The sequence below is a fragment of the Mercenaria mercenaria genome, chromosome 3, assembly GCF_021730395.1.
Source record: "Mercenaria mercenaria strain notata chromosome 3, MADL_Memer_1, whole genome shotgun sequence".
NCBI lineage: Eukaryota > Metazoa > Mollusca > Bivalvia > Venerida > Veneridae > Mercenaria > Mercenaria mercenaria.
Window position 1 is genome coordinate 87,473,035 of NC_069363.1, and position 13,909 is coordinate 87,486,943.

At 34.8% G+C, this 13,909-nt stretch overlaps 1 protein-coding gene across 1 annotated transcript in view; it reads left to right on the forward strand.

Moving 5' to 3' along the window:
• LOC123525624 (uncharacterized) overlaps positions 1 to 13,909 on the forward strand; it is a 135,189-nt gene that overhangs the window by 23,177 nt on the left and 98,103 nt on the right. The window contains exons 5-6 of the mRNA XM_053539166.1: positions 6,908 to 7,541; positions 10,069 to 10,332. Of these exons, the coding sequence (XP_053395141.1) occupies positions 6,908 to 7,541; positions 10,069 to 10,332 (898 nt within the window). The remainder of the gene's footprint in view (positions 1 to 6,907; positions 7,542 to 10,068; positions 10,333 to 13,909) is intronic.

Here is a 13,909-nt window from a genome sequence, read left to right on the forward strand (position 1 = left end):
TGCATAAAACCACCATCATAAGAGTTTGTAAAAGCTTCATCTTTGATGTTTAAAACGTTTAAAGTCTAAAAACAGCTAGCTGTTAAAAATCGTAAAAATGATCTATTTTCTTTAAATTTTCTTCCGGAAGTAAATAAACATGACCGTCTAGGTCTGAGACCACCAAATGGCGACGTTTACGACAAACAAAATGTGTTTGTATATCCATTCTTCTGGAAAATAATCATGAATCTGTCTCCGATCTGATGCTTCATGGTTTAATAATACAGAAATTATGTATAAATTGCCATAGAAACGCTTTAAAACATTGTTGTCTTAAAATGACGTCATTTGACGTCATGACGTTACGTCTCAGTTACCGCGCAAAATTAATAGCTTTTATTTTGAAAGTACGTAATTCTGTGCATTTTCTTTATTTTAACTATTTTCGAACTGCCATTATTTGCTGAAATATTATTTATGAGTCTTCCACTCTGAATAATGATAAATATTTTGCTTCGTTTATGTAGTTATATTGAAATGTTATGCGGAATTTAAGAAAATGGATGATGGTAACTGATGTTATTGGGAATATAGTTGGATGTTATAAATATAGTAACTGATGTTATGAATATAGTAACTGATGTTATTGGAAATATAGTTACTTATTACGGCCATTTTCAAATAAATATCGGGCAGTTTGATTTGTAATACCTATTTATCAGTTTTCTTTGATATTTTGTTACTTATATACTAAAACTAAGCTCTAAAAGAGTTTAAATTCAGTAGAAAATTGTGGTTTCTTGAATAAAATTGATGTTACCATGGAAACGAAGCCCGTGACCTATATGTAGAATTCAAAAGCGTTGACACTGGTCTATTCAGGAACACAGGTTCATCTTTTTATTTTCATTTTGATAATATACATGAGACTAATAGCAGCATGCAAAACGATTTTTCCGTAAAACATGTCAGACAAGGGGTACTGCTGTAAGTATTTTAAGCTGTGAAATTTGTTTAAATAAATGCAGATAGCACGAAATTATTACTTACGTTAGAAATACGATGTTTTAAAGCTACATTAATAAGAAAGATAATTTTATTTAATATTGTTTATAAGAAATTACACTAAAAAGCAAGATATAAGTCATTTTAAACATCCCTGTTGTCATGGTTATTTTAAACTTTAAGAAAAGTATGGTACAATGTAAAGTGCTTGGTATTTTGCTAATAATATTACCCAAATATTCCATGTTGGTCGTTAACAGAACGGCACTAAAGCCGTCGAAAAACCCGTTTTCATACATAGTTGTTTCAAAATGAGAGAAAATGCGTTACCATGGAATTGTAAGCTTTTATTAGAAAGCTAACGCGCATACTAGTAAAAGCATCAATTATACAGACTTCTACGGAAAACAATGAAACTGAATTACACTGAAAAGTATTAAATGTCCGTATTTTCCTTCTTCTTTCAATATAAAAGACCTTTGGAGGGTCATGTACTTCATCTGGATAAAAATTGTACTTGAAGGGACAGAGATAAACGAACTAGAGACTGTAGCAGATAAAACATTAAATTACACGACATACAAAAAATTTCCGTGGTTGAACTAATTTGAACTTACCCTGGTAACAAGGTAACCATCCTCCTTAACAAATTCAATCAAACAGTCTGTTTTTATTTTGCTAGGATGGAGATGTAATAATTGCATGGTGACGATATATAGAATTTCCTTAAAATCAAACAACAAAGTAAAGAGAGGAATTTGTTCATCACTGTGTTAGTCGTTCGTGAAATTGAATGAAATTACTTAGTTCGGTTGGAAATGCCGACCAGATTGTTTTCTTTGCTGCTGATAAATTAGACTCTGAAATTGGATTTGATAACCTTCACATGCTACATTAAAAGGGATATAAACTGCCCCGTCCTTTTCTCCTTTTCCTACTTTACGTAAATACTTTATCATATGTACTATTTATTCAAAACCCGCCCTTGATGAGAACAGGTTTGTAATTGTACAGAGGAACATTGATGAGGTAAACTGCTTGCCGTAACATAACTGAAATACTGTTGAAATTGGCATTAAACCCCAAAAACAAACAAAACAAACATGAGTACCGAATTACTTTGTTACAAGGAATATCACTATTTTCCTAGTATGAGGATGTTAATTACAAACTTCCAAAGCTTCTGGGTTATAAATATTTCGTTATTGTGCGAGATTACGAGTACAGTTAAGGGGCCTCATTTGCTGATTGGTTATGGTAGTTGACACGAAATTACTTTCTCGTCTCCGTCGCTGTGGATTTGAAACCCCGCTCGAAGTTTGCAATTCTTTCCTGTAATGAAGCCACTCACCTGACTTAATTTTCCACATTTGAATGGGGATGTACCCCAGGCAACATAGTGTGTAGTCATATTAAGGATTTCAATGAAAATAATCAATATATAACAAATGAGCTTCTTTAACAAGGATACTTTCCTAAATTTTACTATCGTAATTCGGAAATGGTTTTAAAATATAATAATGATTTAAAGACACTTCTGTGAGAAGGTATATTGACACCCGATTTTATGGGGATGTGGTTTAAAAACTTCGAAAGATTTAGGGTCAATGCAATTTTTCAGTTGAATTTAGTATAGTTATTAAACATTTTATTAAAAGAGGTTATGAAACAACGGTTTTGAAACACGCCGTATGTTTGGTGTTCATGTATTTTTCAGTTGGACGCTACGCTTTTTCCTTTGATTGTGTCTGGTGAAACAGGTAGAGGACCCTATGACAGGTAGTTCTTAAATCCAACTGAGACAGAGCTATTTTGATTTCTGTCTTTTGACCTGTTTCATCGGGCCCTAATGAACATTTCTCTTGTTGTTCTGCCTTCTCTGCAAAGGCATTGAGTGCATGTACATGCGGTTTGGGTTAATATGAATTTATAAATAAATATACAAGAGTGTTTTTGTGTTTTACATAACATGCCTTTTGTTGCCATTGCGTATATTAGGGTTTCTCTTGGCGTGTATAACTTTAATTTAAACTGCCCTGTGACTTTGGAACACGGTTGCGGGTAAGAGTGATATTAGGCGCACCATAAACCGGTTTAAGCTCCACGGTGGTGGTTTTGCCCTGACCGTTCCATTTTGGTGTCAAACTATTTTATTTTCCTTTATTTGTTCGTTTTGTTCTAGTTTGTTTGGGTTGTGTGAGTGTATGTTGGTGTGTTTGCATTGTGGGAGCGTGTGTGTGTTGGTCGTGTGCACGTCCGCGTGCTGGGTTAACACTTGGGGAGGCTGCGTTTTATTGGAACGTGGCTTCCCTGTTGGATATTTATCTGGTTTTTTATGAAAGATTGCTGGTTCTAACTATGTACACATCCGTGTCTGAAATAATGATTACAGGGGCAGCTAGAGTCTTCCAGCACCACCGAAATCAAGAAACTCGACATAATAACCAACAATTGTGTCAGTCTGAAGCAAAACATCAACAAGTTTTTTGGATAGTGTTTTATAGCTCTGTAAGTCTCTGTATGTCTGTTTCAGACATACCGAATGTTTGGTTTTACACCTCTTTACACTGAAAACTACTGGAATTGAAATGTTTCATCTTGATAATTCTGTCCTTTAGAGATGACCTGTTATGGACTACTTGTTACTATTGAACCTGCTGGTGTAATAGAGAACGATCCGGTGCACGGTAAACAGCCTTATAGTTCCCTATTGATATTTTGGCAATTATCTGTTCTATAGGGTGCCCAATTGTACTCTTTCGTTTGCTTCTTTTGGCTAACATCTTTGTTGTATCTTATAAGTTGATGTAGTCTTTTCATTTTGATGATTATTTTAAAAATGTGCACATCATCAAATACACTTTGGGTTTTATTTGAGGGGTTAGGCATTGTAACTTTTTTTTTTTTCTTTGTTTTTATATTTATTCTGCTTTAAAAGGACGTGGTTATTTATAATCTAGATATGCTCTAGCCATGCAATGATTACTTTAAACAGAAATGATTTTGCTTATTAGATTAGTAGTAAATGAATCTACACACAAGAAGTAAGATAAGTATACACATGCTTATATCATAGTTCCAGCTTTATATTTGGGATTTCTTTAAAGTGTGATCTTGTATTGTTGTGACACGATTATTTGTTTGTATGTATATTTAACGTTTCATATTGGTTTGCAAGATATTTATTTGCATAACTCATGAACTTCATTATTTACGTGCACTTAAACCTCTTTCGTTTCATCACTCAAAATGCAAAAAAAGGCACTGAAAAGGCTGTTTTAAGTGTTTGAGGCCGCGCTAGTCAGCGCCGAGACCACCAATCCCCGATTATGTCGGCTTGGTATACACCTGTACGCGTAAGTATACGACTATTGGCTCATTAGTTAGATTCGAAATTTGAGAAGTTAATATTCTGGTATACTACTACATAGTAAAGAAAAAAAGGAATCAACATTCATCTAAAAATAACCCTTTTTAGGTATATAAATATACCATGTCATAGTTGGTTTTCCATTTGCTATTCATCACACAGAAAGCAAGGTACAAATAACCTCTATAGGATTCGAAACCTTTGGTCTTTTTCGTTGTTTCTAAACAACTATAATGTGTCTGTAGGACACAGGGAGTGCCTCCACTTGTACATTTCTCACAAATGAGGGGCAGTAATTCAAATTGTTGTATTCTTAAGGGGATACTATAGCCTAAACTAACATTTTGTGAAAAGTATTCAATATTCTAGGCCATATATTTTGAGCTATGAGCATCACAAACCAAAAATCCCCTATTTTGTCTATTTCAAGGGCCATAACTCAGTAATAAGCACTAAAATTCTCAAGAAGAATGCCAAGTGTGCAATGCCGCATAAAAACAAAGACTCAAGCAAGGTTTCATCAAATACTTTTTGAGCTAGGCACATTATTTGGCGAAAATGTGCATTTCTGACTATTTCAGGGGCAATAACTTTAAAAATAAGGGGACGGGGGAGTGGAGCCTGCCAAAAATAAGAAGTACGCAAGTTTAGATCATGATAAAGACTCATGCAAATTTTCATCCATTTATATCATAAAACTTTTGAGCTAGATGCATCATAAGGCGAAAACGTGCATTTTTAACTATTTCAGGGGCAATAACACTGGAAATAGGGGCGGAGGAGGCAGACAAAAAAATAGGAGCTACACAAGTTCATATTATGATAAAGACTCATGAAAAAAGGACGTGCTCAAGTTCATATCATGATAAAGACTCATGCAAGATTTAATCAATTCTTATTAAATACTTTTTTGAGCTAGGCGCGTCACAAAGTGAAAATGTGCATTTTTGACTATTTCAGGGGCCATAACTCTGAAAAAAAGGTACGGAGCCACATAAAAATAGGAGGTGCACAAGTTCATATCATGATTAAGACTCATGCAAGGTTTCGTCGGACAAGACCAAATCTATATGCCACTCATGGGGGGCACGCAAATGCTATAGTTTTATGTTTTTGTAAGACCTACCCACCGAGTCGGGCCGGAATAATTGAAAGGGTGTCATCCCTCAAGCTTATTCTAAAGCATGTTCGGATTCAACATGCAATTAATTCCTCTTTAAGGTCCCCATTTGTGTTTTTGCCATTGACAATTATAAGGCGGAATACTGCTGTAGGGGTTAGTCTTTTGAGGTTGTGTTCTTCAAATTCAGTCATTAATATAGGCCTTTTGTCTTGTTTTCTTGATGACCGACCTATTTTAAAGCGACTGGATCCATATAAGAGACACATGCAATTTTAAACCAACTATTTGCATTTTATTTTAAAAAGACGCATTGTTTTAGTTTCAAAAATATGATGCTTGAATAGGTCTGTAAAATGTATGTAAAACACGCAATTACAAGCAAGAAAAAGAAACAAGTTGAAAATAGAAATGCATTCTATTCATACAGTTTTCTTATGCGATAATATTTATACAATACCTTTTATAGCAATATCCAACAATAATTCATTTAATTTTACTGTCTGATCTATCTTTTTATGAAAATCAAGAAAATATGCAACTATTTCAGATTTGAATAAAAGCAAGATAAGGATTTTATCAAATCTGAAACACGTATTGCACATGGACGTATGCTCTTATGTCTGCACGAGTCAATTATACGGTGTTGTAAAGAGAATGATATAGCGTTTAGAAAATGTAAAAAAAATTTTTTTTTTTCACATTTATGCTGTTGCATATACTTTACAAATCAAATATATGTATACGATATATATGATTCATACCTAAATATAACCGATTAATTAATAATATTATCATGCCAACCTTTTAAAAATGCAAAAGTACTATAACAATAAAATGTAACATTAATACAATACATCCATTTAATTTTTATTCTATGTAAATATTAAGCCATTTGACAAATAAAATATTTTTGAATTCATTCTTAAGAAAGCTTCAGTCCTAACGCAAAGACATCAACTACCGTAAAAATGGACCGCCGCAATATTGGACGCCATCTTGACGAAATAGGATATCGCAATTCGATAAAGTTTACTTATCAGCAGCTTCTCAAAATATAGAGGTTAAGCTATTTAAAACATTCTACATGTATATCTTTTGTATTACCTGCTTGCCAAAAAATCTCAATTTTTATAGCATAGTATACTGACTATTATTTTTATTTCCGGTCTATACTGATTATCATTTATATGCAATCATACAGAAAACGATATACATATAATGACGATAATGGAAAAATATATTTTTAAAAATAGCCGCAAAGTATTCAACGTGTCTATTGACATTTCTTTGTATACAATCACTTTTTACTGATAAGATATTTGAACAGTTACTTCTAATTAATGAATAGCTTTGGCTACCAGTATTTTGTATATCAAACATGAAACCTTTTTATATATGAAAATAAAATGTCTGATAATTTTTCATAGAGTGAAGAAGAAATAACAAGGGGTCATGAACTTTACTTGAGACATCTTCTACTTCTGGGGCAAGCTGCACCAGTGGGTGTAAAGGCCGTTATTGAAAGAGAAGTCAGGAAACGATACATGGGAAATCTTGCCAATCTTTTAGCTGAAAAGAAGGATACTTTCAAAGAGTTTCCTCAGCTGTTTCAAGATGATGAAGTGAATGCAAATATTGATTCGTGGGACATACACTTGCTCTGTGTTGTAATATTGGTCCTACTTAAGTCGTGTCTTACCAAAACAGAGCTGGAAGCAATATTATGCATAAGTGACCAAAGAAAAGACTTAGATAATTATGCCCACTGTGCTTCGCTTAACTACAAGACTTTCGAGACAAAATGGGATCCATTACATTCTGCAATTCTGGATCTTATCAAAGGCATTGATGACGAGACAGCAAAATTTGAGTGTAAACGAATGATTCATTCCTTTAAATCAGAATCCGTCAGAGTTAACATTGAATTGATAAACAAAATGAAACAGACGAAAGATGTCAACCTGCATGTTCAAATGGCTATACAGGACAAAGTCGTCCCAAAAATTCATGGAGGAGACGATGTCCGTTGTTACCAAAACAAGCCGCTAGGAAAACAAACTGGTTTGTTTCTGTTCGAAATTATTGAATTTATTGGCAATTAAAAACAACTATTTCTAAAAGAAAAATGCATAGTAGAATAATTTTCTGACAATTAATAAATAATAAAACTTTAAAGATGCGTAATATAAAGGTTTAACGCTTGAAACATCGGGTGAGAGCGTATGACTTGATTATGACTGGTTAAACATAAAGGAAAGAAACGCCTGTAAGGTTGTTGTTTGTGCCGTGTGGCGGCCGTGAAAAGTCTCCCCGTACATTCAGTCAGGGCTGTTATATTTTGTTCTTCTCAGAGCGTTCAGCACGACTTTTATGTCGTGTTATTGGTACTGTTTTGTTTCTCAACATGACCATTTCGGCCTGGGTGGTTCCAATACTCCCGCTTGGATATGGTGCCTGCTTTTTAATTTTGTCTTTTGACAGTTCCTGTGATACGCAAGCTCCATAACCTCAGATCCCCTTCCTAAATTCCAGTTTGTTTAGTTCTGCCCATTGTTTTCTCGTTTAGGGGGCAAACCCTTTACTTTATCTGGGGACCAAACGCCGCTTTTCATGGAATTACACGCCTCAACACGTGTATCATTGAATGTTCCATGTTCACCGCCGTCTGAATACATCTGCTGATGTCTCTAAATTGCTTTTTGTACTTTTAACATGTGTAAATGTTGAGTTCTGCTCAACCCGGGGCTAGAGGGCGTGGGCGGTAGCATGCAATTACACTACGGTCCATGAACATGCTCAATCAAACCGAGACTGCAACATTTTCGTTTTTGTCGTGTTGAGCTTTTCTCTATTTTACACTCTCTGCTCAATGTTTTGAAAGTCTATAAGGCAGCCTGAGGCATTCTATCGGATTTTATGCAGAGAACATTTATACATTATCAGGGAGTTTTAGGTAATTGCAACTTGTCCTACATATTTTGACGAGAAAAGAAAATATTTTATATAGGTGAGTTCAATCTGTTTTTAGATGTTTGCGAGTCTAAATATATCACGTATTGTACATGGCAAGGTTATCTTTTTATACTGTACTAACTTGTCTCAGACGAAAAATAGCGAAAACAATCAGATGGACATGATATTACAAACGAATGAAGAAACACATCACGCTTATTTAATAGATCTTCATAAGGATACTTTTATCGATTAATGACAGTTATCGTTTAGTTTAAATGGAGTACTGTATCGTCCAGTACGAAAAAATATATTTTTCTAAACAGAAATATATTAAACGGTCATGTAGTGCATATGCAAATTGCTGATTGGTAGAGAAAATAGGTAAAAACAATGTTTTCTTAATATTTTATTGACATTAATTTATTAAGAATGCGTGAGAAATACCATTTCAGGTTTAAATTTAGTTTCAAATGCAGACGACTTTGTTTAAATGAATATGAAGATATTCTTTCTTATCCGATGGCCGTTTGGTCAGGAAAAGTTGTTTTACCTCTTAATTCACTCTGACAAAAATACAGCCGCAAAATTCGAAAAGTCACTAATACAATAATAATTTTGCACCAATAAATACATAAGTAATTGAAAATTGGAATACATGAAAAACAATACAAGGACACATGGGAGTTGACAGTCTTTATTACAAATATAATTGTGTTTTACAGGTGGATATTCCTTCCATATGGTAATAGTACACAGCTTTCTTAAAAACATGGAAGCAGATACATGTAAATACGTGTATATACGTAGTACTACATGAATTAATTGTTCGTAATTACTGTAGTGATATTTCTTTAACGTGACCTTAAGGTCGCTTATTTCAGGCCGTCAATCCGTTAGGCAACTGAGTTCTGGCCGCTGACCGCCAACTTTAGCAACATATAAAATGCTTAAAACATCAAACTTCAGAACATAAATGTGGTAACACACTTATATGACTGTGCAGATCTTACTGAACATCCAACCTGCAATACACCAAGTCAGCGATCTGTAAAACTATAAACTTTATTTCATTCTTATCATATCAAAACTATGCATCTAATAAAAATGTCACGCTATTGACTTTGTCACGTTACGTTAGATGAGAAAATGTGTCAGGCAGCCGGTTAGTTCAGTCAGTAGAGCACTCGCCTTGTAAGCGAGGGATCCTTGGTTAGATCATCGGACTTACTGCATATATTAACACCCTGTGACATAAGACGCGCAACATGGGACATTGGCACGCATGCTTGGTCATTCTTACGCCGCATGCAATATTATGTACCGCCAGAGTTCGAAGACGAATTTCCAATTTGTGGGGGTGTATGCCATGGTACAGACTTAGTCACGTTAATGGAGAATATGTCAGATAGTAGGTAAGCTCAGTCGGTAGAACACTCTCCATGTATGCGAGGGATCCCGGGTTCGAGCTCAGGGCTGACTGATCATTTTTACACCACATATTTCACCAAATAAATAAAAAAAAACATGCACATGTTAGTTTATATTTAAAAGTAAACATTCAATGATTTTAAAAAGTTGAAACGTGTATAATTATACCTCTTTCGATTGATGTGAATAAACATATGTATTACAGACAACCCAGTATTTAAAGAGAATCTTCAAGATATGGTTGTCTATGTTGACGAACCGGCGATTCTCAGATGTAAACTCAACGTTTCTGAGAAAGCAGTAATGTGGGAGCAGGATGACCAACCGGTAGAGGAATCGGACAACTTATTGTTTGTTGACAAGAAATGTATCCAATGGTTAGCGATATCTCATGCAAAGATAACAGATACAGGGTTCTATTCTTGTATATGTGATCAGTCTTCAACAACGGCTTTCCTCAAAGTTTCAGGTATTGTAACATTTCTGATGAAAATTTAAAGAAATCTACAATTTAAATACTGTATCAATGTCTATTTTAAAAGAAACAAGTAGTTATATCCGATAAGCTTTTGTATTGTATAAGCGCTGTTCTATAGAACATTAACAGAAAGTATATGAAAGTATTTTATTCACAGAACAAAGAAACACATATACCATGAATTTGGAATAATAATAAAGACAGTTCGTAGAACTTGTCAACTTCTTTGATTAGATACATTGCTTTAATTTCTTTGTGGTTGTAAATAATGAGGCAGGATGTATAAATAAAATGAATGTGTTTTATGTACAGTATATCGGAAAGTATAAGTCGCTCTGCAATATTTAGATGATATGTAACAGTTTTTTAATAGCATAATTTATGTACCACATACATACCAACTTAATGAAACCTGTACGAAAATCCTTTAGGAACACAGAAAGAAAAAATGACAGCACATTCGGTTTGATTCAGTCTGTAATACCCCAATCACACATACGGCGCGGATGCTACGTCTGGCCACGGATAGGAACGTGTAATCCGTATCGATCCGTACCTGTGCCGTACCTCAAAGTAGTAATCCGTATAAATCCGTACCAACACTTGGGTCACACGTATTAAAAACTTATCCAAACTTGTTTCTCCAACTTTTGAACATGCACTAAAAAATTAGCGATCCGTAGCCATTTCAGTCCAACTTGGTTGAAACTTATTCGTCCGTAGTGAAACGTACTAAACCTAATTATCCGTACTGAAGCGTACCTTGCCATAGCTTGACATGAAGTCAAAGAAAATCGTAATGAAAATGCTAGCTACACGTGGCCAATATATATGAAACTTACCGACCAGTTACTAAACCTTAATGCGAACGTAGTCATGCGTATTGATCTGTAGCTGAACGTAGTTATCCGAGGCTGCCCGTACTTAAGAGTAGTTCAAAGTAGTCCACGCGCTGGTCAGGTTGCCAGGCGCAGTAAAACGTAGTTCAACTTAGTACGCCGTACCTATCCGTACTTATTCGCGTCCTGTATCTTTTTGTTCACCGTTTCTCGCAATTTTTACCGTACTAAGACGTACTGCTCCGTACTTACCTGTGTCCGAGTCCCAACAAACCAATCCCATCTGCACCGTACCTCAACGTACGGACATATCCGTATGTGTGACTGTAGCTTAAGCTATTTAAATAACTTGCTATGCATGCATGTAATTAACAAAAACCTAAATGTTCAGAGGCTAATTGAAGCTCTAAGTATATATAAAGAAACACGGCACCATAAATGTTATGTTGCAACTGTGAATAAGTTGAATGTGCCCTAAGCAAATCCTAAGTACTCGAAAAATACAAGTTGTCGGTAGACGGTTTCTAATGCATTCTGTTCCACATCTGCATAAGACTGTTCGGCGGTTTAGGATGTTGGTCTGTGGCCTTTTGGTTGCGTTTGGAATATTATTTGCAGGCATTGAATACCTGTGTGGGTGTTGATTTCAGTCCAGACTCACGTCATACTATTGAATGTATATTAAGATATCTATTGATTGACAAAAGATAGGATGTGACAGAACACGTGACTTGGTAAATCAATTTACATCAGTATTTATTTGTATGATTTTTGAAATTGGTCCAGTATGACTTACTAAGTCATTGGCCACACTTTTAGTGTAGTGGGCCGATGACAATCGACAATCTCCGTGCGATAACATTTTCTCAAATGCTACTTCGTCATCTGTCAGTCATAAAAGGAATCTTTCTTTCCATCATAACAAGATGCCAGAAAAAATGCAAGAAAATACGTAAATATACGGAAAATGCCGGAGAAAACGTAAACATACGGAATATGTCGATTGTCATTCGGGGTCCGCTATATAAACTTCAAGTTTGATGATTACATGTAGATTTGACTGTCTTTTTTGTCAAAAAAATGTAATACATTTGTATACTGAATTCTGACCGATCAAATGGTTATTGGAATTAAGACGTTCTACGCGTACCCATACTTGTACAAATTATGAAAATTTAAAGGTAGGACAATGGAATGCTCTTTACCGGGATGGCATGTCTTTGGTGGTCAAATAGCAGTTCAAGGTCAGACAACGTTTAATGTAAGCTCGATGGTGTTAGAAGTCTAAAAAACACAATACACTTTTAAAACATTTACCAACAATAGATCGTTTAAACAACCTACTTCATGTTTAGGTGAAGGTCGCCTTTTCCCATTGCTGAAATGAGTATTGTATTAATATTTTATTAAATTATCTAAAAGTAGCAAATACCGACACTCTAGATCGTGACACTTACGCCTAGAAAAAAAATCCGATAATTGAGCCCTGATAAATCCACAATATCACCAGCATCAAATTTGGTAAGAGTATTGGGTATATTATGTTTTGTGCGCAGTACTTTGCAAATACCGTTTAAACAACCATGTTAGCTAATAAATGGAATAAGGGTCATCGATTGCAAGAGCTGGAAATGTCTGTCATATCTAAGTGCTGACGTTAATGATATAACACAAAAGTCGAAATCATCCGCAATATGGTTTACTGATTTTGATTATTACGACGTAGTGGACGGACTACAAAAATGCACCTCTCATGATCAATATTAGTTAAGACATTTTAAAACAGCCATATGCTATCTGAGACCATTTAAAATAATAACTACAAAACTATTTTCAAAAGCATGTATATCAAAAAGCGCATTGAAAGAATGGTAATGTACGTTTCACAAAGGAGTTAATGGGATTTAACTTACCTATAATCTATATATTTGGTATTATGCCGCAAAAAAGAATAGTTATTTGTTCTATCATGTCTGATTCCTAATGGCGTACTCATCAAAACATCCACTGCATATATGTTCGTCTTGAAAGCTATTCAAAAATTTGTTAGGTATACAAGTAGATTACAAGGACACACAGGCTAAGACGACAGGTCATGCGCGAATTCTGGACCCTAGCTGAAAACGTAAGTTCACATTCGGAGGTAAAAGGCCAACAGCACTTTTTCCCTGTCCGGTCTGTTGCTCAACAATACTTTAATGGATTTAAATATATCTTGGCACAAGTGTACTCCATAAAAAAGATGACATGTTATGTGCAACAGCCAAATCCCTAGCTCAAAGAAAAATGTCACACTTGGAGGTCAAAGTTCTTTTTCCTGTGTAGTCAACAACTCTATCGACAATGAAAGAATTATACTATTACATGGCACAAATATTTTCCATGAGACACTGTGTTTTACTCGACATCCTCATAATTCAAAGGTCAATGTCACAGAAAAACGTCAAATGTCACTAGGTTTTCATTCCTTTCTGGTTCGTAACGCTGTCATCCATTAAGGAAGTTTAATATTACTTGACAAAATTGTCCCCATGATGAATGTTATATGTGATACCTGGACCCAGTTAATCCAAATGTTGTGTTATAACATACTGTATGTGTTGTATACAATTGTTCATACATCATTGACTGATCATTATGTAATACTTCGGCAGAGTAAATTAGTTTCCTTCCAGTAGGGGACTTCGTACTTCATGGCAATACTTTATTAACTTTCACACATTTTTTTT